The sequence below is a fragment of the Zootoca vivipara genome, chromosome 5 (assembly GCF_963506605.1).
Source record: "Zootoca vivipara chromosome 5, rZooViv1.1, whole genome shotgun sequence".
Lineage (NCBI taxonomy): Eukaryota > Metazoa > Chordata > Lepidosauria > Squamata > Lacertidae > Zootoca > Zootoca vivipara.
In genome coordinates, this window is record NC_083280.1 from 71,280,851 (window position 1) to 71,296,632 (window position 15,782).

At 41.5% G+C, this 15,782-nt stretch overlaps 1 protein-coding gene across 21 annotated transcripts in view; it reads right to left on the minus strand.

Annotated features, from left to right (window-relative positions):
• COL13A1 (collagen type XIII alpha 1 chain) overlaps positions 1-15,782 on the minus strand; it is a 96,119-nt gene that overhangs the window by 26,249 nt on the left and 54,088 nt on the right. For 20 of the 21 annotated variants that reach the window (XM_060274924.1, XM_060274926.1, XM_060274916.1 and 17 more), the window contains 11 exons: positions 12,699-12,752; positions 11,171-11,257; positions 10,400-10,468; positions 8,253-8,276; positions 7,692-7,745; positions 6,467-6,511; positions 5,288-5,377; positions 4,571-4,615; positions 4,001-4,042; positions 3,411-3,437; positions 2,551-2,631 (listed from right to left, as the gene is read on the minus strand). In XM_060274924.1, the coding sequence (XP_060130907.1) occupies positions 2,551-2,631; positions 3,411-3,437; positions 4,001-4,042; positions 4,571-4,615; positions 5,288-5,377; positions 6,467-6,511; positions 7,692-7,745; positions 8,253-8,276; positions 10,400-10,468; positions 11,171-11,257; positions 12,699-12,752 (618 nt within the window). The remainder of the gene's footprint in view (positions 1-2,550; positions 2,632-3,410; positions 3,438-4,000; positions 4,043-4,570; positions 4,616-5,287; positions 5,378-6,466; positions 6,512-7,691; positions 7,746-8,252; positions 8,277-10,399; positions 10,469-11,170; positions 11,258-12,698; positions 12,753-15,782) is intronic. The other variant, XM_060274923.1, reaches the window with a different exon arrangement.

Here is a 15,782-nt window from a genome sequence, read left to right on the forward strand (position 1 = left end):
ATGACAAAGCCACTTCTGGTGAACCAGAGCAGCACACGGAAATGCGCTTTACCTTCCCGCTGTAGTGGTACCTATTTATCTACTTGCACTTTGACGTGCTTTCGAACTGCTAGGTTGGCAGGAGCTGGGACCAAGCAACGGGAGCTCACCCCGTCACAGGGATTCGAATCGCTGACCTTCTGATCAGCAAGCCCTAGGCTCTGTGGTTTAACCCACAGCGCCCCCCGCCCCCCTCAGTTAATCTGGTGATGCATTCATTTAGCTAACTCAAAACTCTATGAATGCACATTGTTGTTCTTATCCAACAAAGGAGATCCATGTGTACAGAACAGACTCCCACTCAAGCAACCAATGTTCAGGCACATTCCAATTTTCTCCTGGACTTCATTGAAGTGACTGGATACAGAGCTTTTGTTACAGGTAGGGATGAACATATACAGCAGGAACCACTAGCCGGTTGTGTCACAGCTAGGATATATAAACCATCGTACAAACGAAACTAAATGATATAATATTATACATCAAAACCAGCCTTTAAGATCTATGAATAGGAAGCAATGTTCTGCTATGTACATTTATTAGCAAATGCAGTATGGTTGACTTGGGTATTTCTTCTCCAGTCTTGTTTAAACTCTCTGTGTTAAGTTCAAAAGTTTAGATTTTTTAAAAATAATAATAATCCGCCTTTAAATTGGTCCTGAAAAAATTGCCATGTTTGTTATGTCTTGCATTCTGTTGGCAACATTTTGGAACTCTCCGAGTGAGTTTCCATTTTCTTAGTTTTTTAAATTGTTTAGTGCTTCTGCCCTGCTTTAAAAATTATGTTAAAATCATGTCATTACAGCAACCTATTTAAACAAAGACCAGCAAACCATCAGCCAAACAATCACACAGCTGAAGTCTAGAGAACTATAAAGATAGTTCAGGTTAGTTTCTGAATAACAAGACCTGTCCTTATCCATTTGGTTTTGATGTCTGAATGCCATGGAAATCCACTAAAATTGAGATGCTGCCCATATGGCCCAAGGCCCAGATACAGATATCAGAATTCTCCTTTTTGATCTGCCAGCTGATCCAGCTCATGCTTATCTAACCAAGTTGCCATCCATTTTGCATTGCTTCACTATCACTCATTGATGACTTGCACAGGTGGTAGGGAAGGAAAAGCACATGCAATCCTGAGAATATCAGTGAGGTTGTATAAACAGGGCAGCTGCATGGTGAGATATGGCACTGGTCCATCTCTACTGCAAGCACATGGGCCTCTAGTTTCCAACTTCTGCCACAGGCAGCTGGACGTTGCCAAGATCAGGACCCTGTGGCCTAGTTGCCACTTTTCTATCCAGTGTATTTTGTGGTGTTGATCCCAGCATGTGAGCTGTAAGCCAAAGGTCCCCAATTCAAATTTCATTTCAGCTGTAAACTTACTAAGCAGCTTTAGATAACACATTAACTCTCATGCTCTGGAAAATGGGGATAAAGATACTGACTTGCCTTACTGGCTTGTAAGAATTAATGTGACAGTATATATTAAGTGATTGAACACTCAGCGTTTTATTTTGCAATGATCAAGCAACAATCTCTGGTTGGGTGAAGTCCCCATTCCTCCCAGTTGCCACTCGGTGGCTTCAGCTGTTTTCTACTCTCTGCCTACCCTGTGCTAGCTGACATCAATACTCCCGTAAAAAGGTGGTTAAGTGTCCACGATAACATTCCCTTGAACTTCATAACTGTAGGTTCTGCATAAATAAATGACCAGGGAGTTTGTAGCCCCCTCTTTCTTTCTGGCCTAGGTTTGCAGGTTGCCTCTGGAAAAGAGTGCCCTATGGTGGGTGGACACACAAAGCTACAGATGTCCTATGGATTGAGCAACAAACAGCATGCCCTATTGCAATCCAGAAACTGGAACCATGGCTTGGGATGAAATCTTCAAAGCGCCCATTTGCCATTAGCAAACTGCAGTGCAGGAAGACAAAAAGGGTATGTGTGGGCTGACTGTGTCATTTAGTCCATATTTAAGAGAGGAAATTGGTTATCTGGTGAGGAAAATTATACTCTAGAAACAGAACCCTAGAAGAAACAGGGAATGCTGGCTTTGTTTGAGAAGAGAACTCTGCCAGACCTAGGCTTAGCTGGTCAGCCTGGCCTTCCCTGATCTAATGCCCTTCACATGTATTGGACTGTAGCTCTCATTAGCCCCAACCAGCAGCCTTGTTTATAGAATCTACAAACTATTTACGTTTCTTGCTTGAATGTATTGGCACTTGAACATTATTATGAGCATAAGAAACACATGTAGCAAGAGCCCAGAAGTGAAATTTCTCTTGTTGGTATCACCCAAGCAATCAAAATCTGGGGGACCTTGAGTCAGTGACCAGAATTCTCAAACTCAAGACATTTGAGCTTCGTGGATTTCACTGCATGCCATTGTGTTTTGAAGCTTCTCATTCCATGTGTCATTTTATCAAATTATGCTTCTTATTTTAGTATTTGGTGAAAGCTTGGGTTAAGCGTGGCCTGTGAAGTTCTCCTTGCTTTCTAGATACTTACGGGCAATCCCAGAGGACCTCGGTCTCCTTTTTCTCCCTGGGCACCCTTTTCGCCTTTCATTCCAGAAATGCCTGCTTCCCCCTAAAGGAAAGATGTATCAGGAGAAAGCCTAACACTTCCTTGGAATGTTTCTAAACAGATATTAATTACATAGCAAAGGCACCCAGTAGCATCCAAGACATAGCAATGACTAAAGAACATTTTGCAGCCAATTTCACTCTCACACTAGACAACGCCAAGTTGCTCTACTGGTTTCATAGGAGATATTTACAGTGTTCAATAGTGAAAGTGACAGGATAATAAGTCTCTGTGGTCGATACCAGAGTTTATGCAAACTGAGAAGTTCTGAGCTCCCATAGATGAAGAGTACAGTAAATATTTGTAAGATATCTTGATTTTTCAGTGCAAATCACACAGGAAGGGCAAATGCATGTATTAGAGTCAAATTTCCACGTAAGAAAAAGAAAACCGCTTTGGAGCCATTTTGAGTAAAGAAGGTGTGGGAGGAGGGACACATAAACCCTTTTATCACGTGTTGTTTGCCTATTCCAAATTGCTCACCAGTGGCCTTTCTGAACAGAACAAAAAAAGCAGAAACAAACAAGTGTTTGGGCTTTACATACATGCACTGACACATAATGGTATAAGAAGCATGGGTTTATTTCAGCCTGAAATAAGCGTTTCTGTTTCAAAACCTGACACTATTTGAATGTGGGGAGATGGGGTATATTAATTCCGCTGACATGTTTGGAAAAACTCTAAACTGTCCCAAGCCAATAATTTGACCTTCAGAGCAGCTTCTTACACACTTCTTCTAAAAGGGCCTTATTTAATCCAATGTGATGGTCCTTCATTCTTACCTTAGGTCCTCGACCACCTTGAAGACCCTGTATTCGGAACAAACAAGAATAAAAGTTAGGGTGAGTTAAATTTCAGAAGCCCAGTAGCACACAGTTCCTACATTACTCATTCTATATATCTTATATGTTGTATTGTTTTCATTTTGTTTAAATTTTTTCACAAACTGTCTCAAGCTAAAGACAAGATAAAAATGGCTTGAACAACTAAAAGGCAGAGGGCCTTCTCGGTAGTGGCACCCGCCCTGTGGAACGCCCTCCCATCAGATGTCAAAGAGAAAAACAGCTACCAGATTTTTAGAAGACATCTGAAGGCACCCCTGTTTAGGGAGGCTTTTAATGTTTAATCAATTATTTTATTTTATTTTTCTGTTGGAAGCCGCCCAGAGTGGCTGGGGAAACCCAGCCAGATGGGTGGGGTATAAATAAATAAATAAATAAATAAATAAATAAAAATTAACTAAGTTACTTGCTCGCTCACACTGTGCATTGTGGTTAATATTGACTATTGGCAGCTTTGCAGAACAGAGTTGTGTATGAAGTTTCAGTGAAATGCTACCATATATGTACTGTAGTTGACAGATAGGACTTACTGGTGTTCCTGGTGGGCCCTGGGGCCCTGGTGGCCCTGCTACCTGAAACCCCAAACAAAAAAACAAAGGTCAGTGCCATAGTAAACAGCCTGCATAAGAGCACATTATGTAACCTTCAGAATGGTGGGCTCATGAGAGAAGTGAATGGCTATGGCATAAATAAAAAGAGCAGATAGGTACCATTTATGTTTCTGAAGTCTATCCTTCTGGGTGTCTTTTCTTCTCAACCAAGCACTGCATTAGAGGTGTGTTTGGCTGGAGAAGTGCTTGGGGTGCGGGGATGCAGAAAACCATGCTGTGAGTAGGGAAGGCTGCTATGGTCCTCACCCAGAAATCCCCTTTGCTGTTAAAAAATGGTCCCTGCCCTTACTCTGTGAGTACTCAGAGGTCAGCCACAGGTCAGTTGCCATCACGTCAAGGCGGGCCTCTTTTTCAGTAGAATAGTTTGGGGTAGGCAGTTTAAAGTTCACAACCCATTAAACCATGAAGGATGCTTTGACTACACCAAAGGTCCTCCCAGTAAGCTTCAGCTTCTGTTTTCAGAGGATAAATTGTGGAATGACAACTTACCGAATCTCCAGTGTCTCCTTTTGCTCCAGGTTCTCCTTTCTCTCCCTGCAAATGCAGCAAGTATAGCATAAACCCAAGCACTGGTATGAGTTTTCTTTCTTGAACTTTACAGTATTAAGAGCTTTCAGATGGCTTAACATTCAGATGAAGACATCCATTAGAGAAGAAATGCAGCCATCATTTTGCGCCCCTCCCCAAATATACTACAGTGTGCCTGAATAGCTGTGCTACCTATCTTGATCTTTGTCAAAATAGCTGGGCACCATTCTAACAAGTTGGCAAAGTATGTTCAGAAAGGAAATGTAATGGCCAAACTCTTAAGAAACACATGTTCCATATTTCTAGAAATTGTGCCTTCCCTGCACACAACTGATTAGAACCTGTTTTATCTCAGGCATAGAAGCTTCCACTTCCCCCCCTCTTTGTTCAAACATAATCGATTTCAAAAGCAGGTGGTTCTGACAAGCCTTTTTCTCAAGCAAGCAGCACTATGGTGGTATAGTATAACGACTTAAGGTGAGAACTGTGGTAGTGGTAGTTCCTGCTTTAAATCTCACCTCCTTCACAAACTTACTACAGAGCCTCAGGTGAGCAACCATTAGCTCAGCTTCAGCTGAGAAAGAATTCAAGGCAGTGTTTTGTAGTGCTTGACTATCCCCACAGAAGTGGGCTTTTTTGGGTGTGTGTGTGTGTGATCTAATTCTTTGGATAGCTTACTGTTAATCCTGGAAGTCCGATTGGACCTGTTAGGCCTAGAGGTCCTGGCACCCCCTGATCACCTTTTTCTCCAGCTAGGCCATCAAGACCCTATAGAAGAAGAAGAAGAAATTATTTTTAAATACTATACAATGCAATAGAAACACATGAGGGCACTGCTGGCATTATCAAAGTGGAAACGTATTGAGACCCAAGTACTAAGAAGGTTGAACTCAGGGCTAGCAATCAGCTGTAGACAACACCCTTTGTGGCCTTTACTCGCAAAACTTTAGCACATTCCACTCTCTAATGTGTTTCTTGACATGTCCCTAATCAACAACCCACTAGGCAAAGATCCTGGGAATGCAGTGCAGATGGATTGATTCGGTAGAAGCAGCGGCAGATGTAATATAATAAAGAGTGTAATTGAAGAACATTTATAACCCAGTTTATCTTTCAAATGAGCTCTAAGTAGTTAACAGGAAAATCAGTAAAACAATACACAACAAATTATAAACAATAAATCTTGCTGTTCATTTGTTGTTGTTTTGCTTCTGTAGTTTTTATTGTTGTGTCTTATATGGTTTGGCCTTGTAGGCCACCTTGAGGGCATTTGTCCAAAGGTGCACAAATAAATAAATGGGAGGATTTCACCTCATTATGACATCCCATTTATGTGAGTGTGACCCTGAAGTTCATAGAATCATAGAATTGGAAGGAGAGGCATTCCAAACTTACTTCAAGATAAATGTGTGTAGGATTTGGATTTCTGCATACAAAAATCACATTGAGTTCATTGAGAAGAATATTTGTGTATTTAACTTGTGAAGAAACAGGTAGACCCATCAGGAGGGAAGATAAGGCAGGATCTTGTCTTATGACAATTCAGTCAGGTGTTGAAGTCTCCAGGCCCAGTTTGGTAAAACATACAATCTGGAAGTTCTGATATCGTATGGCTAATGGCAGGTATATACTCAACAGCTGCCATAGATCAGGCCAAACACTTGCCAAATGGAGCCACCATAAGCATTCTTGTTTTATGGAAACAGTTTAAATCAAGATCATCATCAGCGCCTTTTATAGTAATTCCAGTTTTAGAGGGCAGATAATCTCACCTTCAGTCCTTTGAAACTGTGACCCATCTATTTTCGTGCTTGAAAGGCCAGCCAAATTAATACACTCCCATTACCTAGCCCTTACCTTTTCTCCATCATGTCCGGGAGGACCAGGCAGGCCAATTTCACCCTAAGATGCAGAAACCAATGGAGATTTTTTTAAAAAAATTGTGAAGGGCTATTTCACCTTTTTGGGTGTTAAGCATGGTAAAGGAATCATAGATAATTATAGCAAAGTTCACTCTCCAGGTGCATGGCAAAATCCAGGCAAAAGATAATGGTATCAGCAGGCTTGGTGGGGGAGTTCCAAGGGTTGTACAACAACAACAACAACAACAACAACAACAACAACAACAACAACTGCCTTTAGATACAAACCTTAAGGTACGAGAAAACACCAAACAACCCAATGAGGACTGAGCATAGTCAGTGGCTACAGAACGTTGTGAGACTGCAACCTGGAAATCTACACTGCACATTGAAATTCCCTGCCATAGCAGAGATGCACCACAACCGTCATACATAAAACCAAGTTTTATGCTTAAGGATGGACATACGGGTTTTTTAAAAAAGCAATTTGTCTGTGGTAAATTAATTTACAACCAGGGGTGTCATCTATCTGGCTTGTACCTAATATGCACTTGCCTCAGGTATAGCAATCAGGGGGTAAAATGTAATGTGCAGAAAAGCCTTTAGAGTGCACTTGACTAAAACAAGGGTGACAGAAAAATAAGTTTCTTGTGTCAGACATTATCCAGGCGTACTTTTAATTTTCATTTATAGAACATTTCCCCTTAGTAACGGAATGCATAGCACCACCTCATACTAAAACTAGGTATTTATTATTCTGCAGTTTTAAAATGTGAGATATAATGAGTAGGAAAAAAAGTTTACAGCTGCCTTTTCATTATGGAGTGATGAAGATACACAGGGAAAATAACTCTCCTGCTCATGTAATGCTTATACATGATCTTTTTCAGTTACCCAGGAGTAAGTTCTATTGAATGGGGCTTGTTTTTGAGTAGATCCTATAATTGTTGTTGTTTAGTTGTGTCTGGGTCACGGAGAGTTGGACACGACTAAACGACTAACAACAAAAAATATAGGATTGCATTGCAAGGTCCTAATTATTAGTAAGCTTGGAGCAGAGCATAATAACAAGTTTAGCATTTTTGAATTTCAATGAGAGAGAAAAACATGTGTAGGCATCTATTGCATTGAAACCTTATGGGCCTTAAAGTGTGTGTGTGTTTTTTTCTTCTAGATCATGCCCAAGTCATTTTTAAGGAATCTCAGATTGTGACTCTTACCTTCTGTCCAGGTAGTCCTGGAGGACCTGCAACACCAGGTAGTCCAGGAGGCCCCTAATGAAAGAAAAACTCATGTTTATAAACTAACTTGCTCTCTTCCTTTAAAAACAAAAACATTGCAAAAGTAGTTACAGGTAGGTAGCTGTGTTGGTCTGATGTAGTTGAAACAAAATAAAAAATTCCTTCCAGTCGCACCTTAGAGACCAACTAAGTTTGTCATTGGTATGAGCTTTCATGTCAATGACAAATTTAGTTGGTCTCTAAGGTGCTACTGGAAGGAATTGCAAAAGTAGATACTTCTTAATGGTAAGAGCTCTTTGACAGTGGACCAGGCTGCCTCAGGAGGTGGTGGGCTCTTCCTTTGCTTTTGGTACTTAAGCAGAAGCTGATGGACAGCCATTTGTTAGGGATGCTGCGGCAGCATCTTGCTTTGCTGATGCTGCACAGTGGTTGGACCAGATGACCTCCTATGTGTCTTCCAACAGTTGCTGATTCTACCCCTTTTATGTAACAGAACTTTGATTATAAACCCCAGTGCATATAGGAGAAAAGGTGACTCACCATAAGAGCCAAGGTTCGTATCTCCTGGAAAAAACCCAAAATATATATATTAAAGTTTCTTCTTGAAGAAGCAACTCTCTTCCTTTCACATCCAAACTAATGCTTAAACAATTAACCACACTTTGCATGAAATGTTACGTAGGTTTTATTTCCATTCTGGAACTTCAAAATAGTTTTTACACTGTAATTTTCTTTAGGGAGAACAGCAGCTTTACAGCATCTTCATAATAATCTATGGGTGAGACTCAACCCAGCAAATGTGAAGGGACTTCCTCTTCCTCTTCCCCTCCCCTCCTTGCAGAGGGTCACCCAGCCCTCTGGATCAGATGAAGAGGGACATCAGTGGGAACAGGGGACTCCTGTTTGCAGAAGTGGAACTCAGTGCACAAGTAGGGCACCACAACATATACCACCCTATATGTTTACGAATGTCCAAGTTGATCAGCTGTTACAGATGCATAGAAGAAAGCATCCAAGTTGGCATTCCTAATCTGAAACCAGCACTACTTCAGTACCCTGAAATTCAAAACCATTTCTCCCCAAGCAAGCAATTTTCATGCAGCTTTCCCTGTACATATACTATAGACCTGGTTTCTACAGCCCTTCAAGTGGTCCTTTTATAGTTCAATGCTTTAGACAGCCATACTACTGATTAGTGTACACTACTCCCACCCATCATCAATAATCAGGCTGCATTGAACTCATCAGTTTACTTGCCTATTTCTGGTGCACAGAAATAGCTTGAACTCCCATGGTAAAGACCAGAAAAGAATAGTTTAATATGAGGTACAAAATGGAATTTATTAAGCAGACAAGAAATCTTCTTTAGGGGAAAAAAAACCATTTCAGAAAGTTAAGCTCTTATTCAAAATATAAGTATTGCAAGAAGTTCTTTACTGATTCCTACTGCCTAATGGGTTTATAAACATCTGTTGTAGCTAGGTAACAAATCTGAAACATCTGCAGTATTGATCTGGCAGGTGGGGAACTATCTTATTACTACTTCTATGTCTGTACAACTCTTGCAAAAAGTGATCTACTGGCAGGAGCTATTCAGGCATATTATATAATATTGCATTTTGAATTAATGTCCTCTTTGTCCTAGCTGACAGCCTATTGGTAGAGTATAAAAGAGAACATGGAGTGCAGAAGTTAGAATACTGAGAGACATGCTGAATAGCATCGCAGTGTACAGTCTGAAGGCAAATGAGACTAACACTTTGCTGGAGCTAAGCAGACCTCCTCAGGTATTAGATGTGAGAAACGGACAATGTCTTGTCCCTCCTTCGACTCAGATATTCTGTGGTCTTGGAGATTCAGACAGTCGTTGATCATCTCCATATCTTGCATTCAGAGCTGTGGGTCTAGCATATTTTTAGATAAGGACCAAGATCCATAGCTTCCTAAACATTGCTTGCGATGACAGTAAGCTTAGGGCAAAAAAAAAAAGTGATGCTAAATGTATCACTACAAATTAAACCAAACTTTAAAAAAGTAAATAAGCAAGTGTTGGTTCCCTATCACTGACATTAGCTCCACAGGCCCAAGAGAATAACCCTTTCTAAGGGTTCTCAAAGAGAATTATCTCCACGTGGCAATGGAAGTTTTGCTCCTGGGGTTAACAGCAACTGCAGGGGTGATTGTAATTGAAATCATGGCAGGGGAATAAAGAGTTTTTTAAAAACTCTATGAGCCACAGTTCTGATTTTGTTCAGGGCCTCTCCTGCCTGCTATTTTAAAAGATTCATAGAACTCGTAGTGACCTGTTTAGCATCATGTATAGTTTGGCTTGAAATTTACCAAAAGTGTAAGGAATGGATATCAGCTCTGAACATCAAAAGAAAATCCAAAATAAGCTAGACAATAGACCTACTAATACAGTATGGTGTTTAGTGCCACATGTAGTTTGGCCCTTAGTGGACATCTGGATGGTTCTTTATGAAGCCCACTTCACAGTAAAGTCTAAATGTCACTCAAAAATCTTATTATTGGTTCATGGTGGCTGCATTATCTTTTCTCAAGGCATAATGTTTTTGCATTGTGAAACAATATGTTACTCTTCAAAAAATTCACCATAAAACAAATAAATAGGTCTTTGGAGCAACACATGGCACACCTGTGTTGTATGTGTCAGCTTAGTTTATTACCTGTAAAGCTTCATTGATATTGCCATTGTAATCTACCATTTCATTCTTTCCTGGTTCACCCTTGGGACCCTGAAAAATATTACATAGGTGGTTAAAACCAGAGTTTCCATCTAGATTAGAGATACTTCAGTGCTTGTATCTCAAAGTATTCAAGTATCTTGAATAGAAAGCCCTGAAGAAGAGGACATGCTTCACAGAAAAATCGCGTAGTGCAATTATTAGTGCACATATAGTCAGATTCTAACCCACTCTGGAATAGTCTTCAGTAAGCATATCTTCCTGTACTATATTTGCATAAAGATATTATCAAGCTGTGGTTCATCTGGGCAAAGACAGGTGGTGCTGCAAAGTACAGTGTGATGACAGCTTGCGAAAACACACAAACCACCCCTTAGTGGAAGAGGGCAAGGTGAAGGGAAGAAGTGGCCCAGGTGGGCAGGTGAGCCACAGAGGAACATTCAGTACAGACTGGTCCAGCTCCCCAGAAATTGCTCCCTAGCCCTGTTTTGCTGCCACTTGCCACTCCCCTCCTCCTTACCCTCTTCAAGGGCAGCTCCTGCAGTGTAGGGAGGGGTGGGTAGTGAGCTTTAAGGAAAAGGGGCTTTGTTGAACTGTAAGGAGTCAGGAGCTTTTTCTTGTGTGGTGGGGAATGTAAGGGGAGGAGGGTTGGCAAAGTCTCCAGGGACTGGGAAGTAGGTGGAGCTGGTGAGCAACTTAAGTACAGATGCAGCCCACAGTATGTATATAAAAGAGCAAGGAGAATTTACTCACCTTTGGTCCTGGAGGTCCAGGTAATCCAGGGGGTCCAGGTTCCCCTTTACCCCCTCCAAGTGCATTGTCAGAATCTCCCTTATCTCCCTAGATATACAAATAAAGAACAGTGATTGTAATGGTATGCTTGTATTTCTATAACAAGGTTTTTTTTTCTGAATGAGTGAAGGGGAGGAAGTGATAAATGAGAAGGTATTGCTGCTAATACCCCTTAGTCAGTTGACTGCTGACATTACATATACCGTACTAATTGTGAAACCAGTTAGCAAAACCAGCGCCATCCACATAGGAGGAGGAGAAACCTACGGATCTGGAGAAGCCAACCAGTATTTAAGAAATATAAAACTGAATGGGGGAGGGAGCAAAACAGATCAATGAGTATTAATCATGTCCATTGGGTCTGGAAAGTTGACTAAGATGTAGCTCTTCTGATGGGCCACTGTTGGTGCTCCCACATGCCTCTGAGATTTGGCCCGCCTTTCCAACCCCTTAATGTGGTTGGCCCCCTTGGAACGCCTTGCCAATTATACAGTGGTACCTCGGTTTACGAACCGAACCTCGGTTTACGAACCAAATAGTTCACTAGGGCTCGTTTCAATGCTCTACCCTCGGCGTTGTTAACTGGTAGATATCTCCAGATCCCGGTAGAACAGAGACTATGTCCTTGTGATAACAAGGAGATTGAATCTATAAATCATGTCCTCCTGCATTGCACATTGTATCAAGACATGAGGAAGGAGTTAATTGAACCCTTGTTAAAAAACTTACCAGGCCGCTCAACTGAAATGCTTACTAGATACCTACCAGCGGATTTTAATCCAGAGTGCACTAAGAATGTAGATAAATATTGTTACTACGCGTCAAGACTAAGACACGCCGTAACATCAATCAGTAACAGTGATAAAGCCGCCTATTAATTCATAGCGGATAACAGTTCAAGGGAACTATCCCTCATTAAATTTTAACCTAATTTTAATTTAAAATAGGATTATGAAACAGTATTGCTCAAAGATGATACTTAAGAATTTCTATTTTATATATTATTGGGTTTTCTCTCTCTCTCTTTTGCTGGTCTACGACCGTAATAAAGATATTATTATGAACCAAATAGTTTGTAAACAGGGCTGTTCTTAAACCAAGGTACCACTGTAGAAGTTTGCTTTTAGGCATCTTCTGGGGGGGAAACAACCACTGAATTATTCCAACAGGTCTTTCAGTTCTGAAATCCTTTGCCAACCAGCTATCACTGATGTGTTGACATTTTTACTATAAAAGTGTGTTTTTAGTCTGTATACCCGCCTTGTGGATATTTCATATGAAAGTGTAGCCTATAAACGTTTTAAATAAACAAATGTACAAAAATCCGAGCAGTGAAATATTTTTCTCCAGTCAGATTATTTGCTGTTTTTATGGAAGCATAAAGATGCATACTTGGAGGTGCCCTGTTCCCTGAATGTTTCTGTGCAAGCAAATACTGTAAAGAAAACATACCTGTTACCACATCCCCTTCCCAGGTAACAAAACCAACCTTTTGTCCTATGGTTCCAGGAGGTCCCGGATCACCAGGTTTTCCTTTCTCGCCCTGTTGGTGAAATATACACATGGTTGGATACCTGCTGCAATTATTAGTTTAATCTGCACTAGGATCAGCTGAATGGTAGTAAATCTATCTGTGGGCACAACTTGGCAAGTACCGGTATATCTACAGCTTTATTCCTGTTCCATTGCTAGTTTTCCTAATGAAGAACCATCGTTTGCCTTTTGATTCTATATAACAACATGGCCATGTTTCCATTTTCTTTTATACCCCCCCCCTGTGTTGTTGTTGTTGTTGTTTTTTAAAAAACATTCTGGTTTTTTTCTCTTTCTCTCTTTCAAAGAACATGGTTTAAAATGAAATAATCTCTCAAAATTAATCACCGTTTTATGAACTTTCCAATTTTGAAAGGCTGCCTTTCACAAACATCTTGTGAAGAAACCATCTTCACAGGACAATCATTTATCTGATGGTTTGATATTGGGGGTCAGGGACCAGGGATCAGCAGGTGCGTCACAGGTACCAGAATCTAGGTGATGCAATTCTGTATATGTCCAAGTTCATCTACAGTGCCCATATGGATGGCTTTATACCCTTGTGTTATGCCCAAGTACCTAAGCTCAATGAAACAAACAATATGGGTTCCCATTTCAGTTATCTAACACATAAACACCATTATCATCCCGAGTTTCTGGAAAGTTCTGGACACCTGTTGCAACCCAAGTAAGGGCTTAGCACACTTCCTCTTGTCCTGCTTTGAGCTAACGAGCAATTAGGCCTTTTCCAGATTGACGGTTGCTCAACTTTGAGCTAAAGAGCAAGTTTTCCCTGGAAAAGGAGTGGTAAAACCACTCGGACCATGCTTTCTAGGCATGGGACAAGTGGAAGTGTGGATGAGGCCTAAGAGATTTTGACAGGTTTCTGTGCAGGTGTGCATGCTTCACAGGGGCATAGCTGGGGGGGGGGTCGGGGTGGCACTTACAGCGGGGCCTGCAGTGCGCCCAAGCCACACATCTCTCCTGGGAGTGACACGGTGGCTTGGGCGTCTGCAGGCTCTGCACTTCCGAAATGGCAGCGTGAAGCTTGCAGCCACCTGCCACCTCCCCCTCATCCGCCTTACAGCTGAGGGAGAGGTGGTGGGCTGCCCCAGCTCAACTCCGCCCAGTGGGTGGCTTCTCCCGCCCCCATGTGCGGCTTGCCCCGCCCCTGGGTGCAGGGCATGCATGCTGCTCCAGGTGCCCGATGGCTAACCACGCTGCTGATGCTTCAGCTATAAGGAGAGATCACTCCATAGTACAAAAGGATCTGTGGGCTGAATGGCCAAACATTTTGAGTTGTGCCTTTGCATTACATAAAAACAGCATTCAGTTGCAAAGAAATTCATTTTGATCTTTTTATGAGCCACCTTAGGCTTATGCCCTGAAGGCACTGTGCAGTTAAAAGAACAAACAAAAACAATACAAAAAATCAACAGCAAAACAATGTAAAACACAGAAACAGCAGCATCCATCCCAAAAAAACCAAACTAGACATCAAACTGCAATTTAAATCAGCTATTCAACACACCAAAATGCATGGGGAAATAAAGAAAGGAATTTGCTGCAAAAAAGAGTTTATAATGAGTGGTGGGGTAGCTAGACCAATAAAGACATTCTAAATACAAGGTCAGATAGTTCTGGGATCCAAAAAAAGGCCTTGAGGGAAGACCTTGCATTTTGGGTAGAATCAAGTGGGAGAGAGTAGTCCTTTAAGTAGCAGACCCCAAGTTACCCAGGCAATAACCAGCACATTCAAATGTGTCTAGAAAGGAACCAGCAACTACGGTATTATAGTTATTTAAGAACTGGTGAGATGCAGTCTCTATAGCTAATACACTGTAGCTGCTATGTTTTGTACTAATGGAAGTTTCCAAGGTCTTCAAAGGATACATCACATAGAGTGCATTTCACGAGTCCACACTAAATGTTACCAGAGCATCAATAATTGTGGCTGGACAATCTCAGTTTAGCAGGGGTTGCAGCTGATGTACCAGTTCCAGTGACATTGCTTCATCAATCAGCAGCACCAGACTGTGAACTCGAGACTGTAACCCCATCCTTAGGGAAATGCAACCTAGTCTGTTCTAATTATTTGAGCTGGCCAGAATGCATTTTTGCTCAAGAAATGTCTGGATTTCAAAAATGGAAACTTGATTTAAATCATATTCATCACACTGATTTATAATAGCGCCAGCTGTATGGAAGGCTATCTTGAGATCATTTATTCTGAAATCATTCCATGTACCCTAGTGAGAGCCCATTTATGTAAATGCTTGATGGCTGGATCACATGGGTATGAACCACATTGCTTAATGGGAAGGGCATCACTAATATTGCATGTGCAGGCATGTTGTATAAAGCAGGTCTGAGAGCCATCAAGGGCAGTTCTCTTTATGGCAATAGGCCTTTGGAAGGAAGGGAAACAGAAGGGGAGCACGGAGGTTGAGGAAGAATGAGCCAAGTGGTAGGGCAGAATGAAGTACTGAGAGCTGCGTGGAGCAAACCTGATTATCTGACCGCTGAAAGTTCTGTCTGACTTTCCTTTCTAACTGTTTTCTACAACCAAGACAGCTTTCAAAGTTAAACCACAACAGCTGAGATTCTCAGGATGCCAACTTCTGTTCTAGATATAACTCCTTCTGTGTCTGCATGGTAAACATATGCAGTGGTCCAAATAGACAAGGCAATAACACTTTTGAGTACAGAGGGAAATTGTTTACGCAGAAGGCCATTTTCATCTACTCATGAGAAGAGAAGACTCCCTGGAAAAGACCCTGATGTTGGGAAAGATGGAGGGCACAAGGAGAAGGGGACGACAGAGGACGAGATGGCTGGACAGTGTTCTTGAAGCTACAAACATGAGTTTGACCAAACTGCGGGAGGCAGTGGAAGACAGGAGTGCCTGGCATGCTTTGGTCCATGGGGTCACGAAGAGTTGGACACGACTAAACAACAACAACATCTGGATCTGCAGTGGAGAAGCTGAGTTCACTTATATTTCAAAGTACACACAAGCCATTAAATGGAGTGATTCATT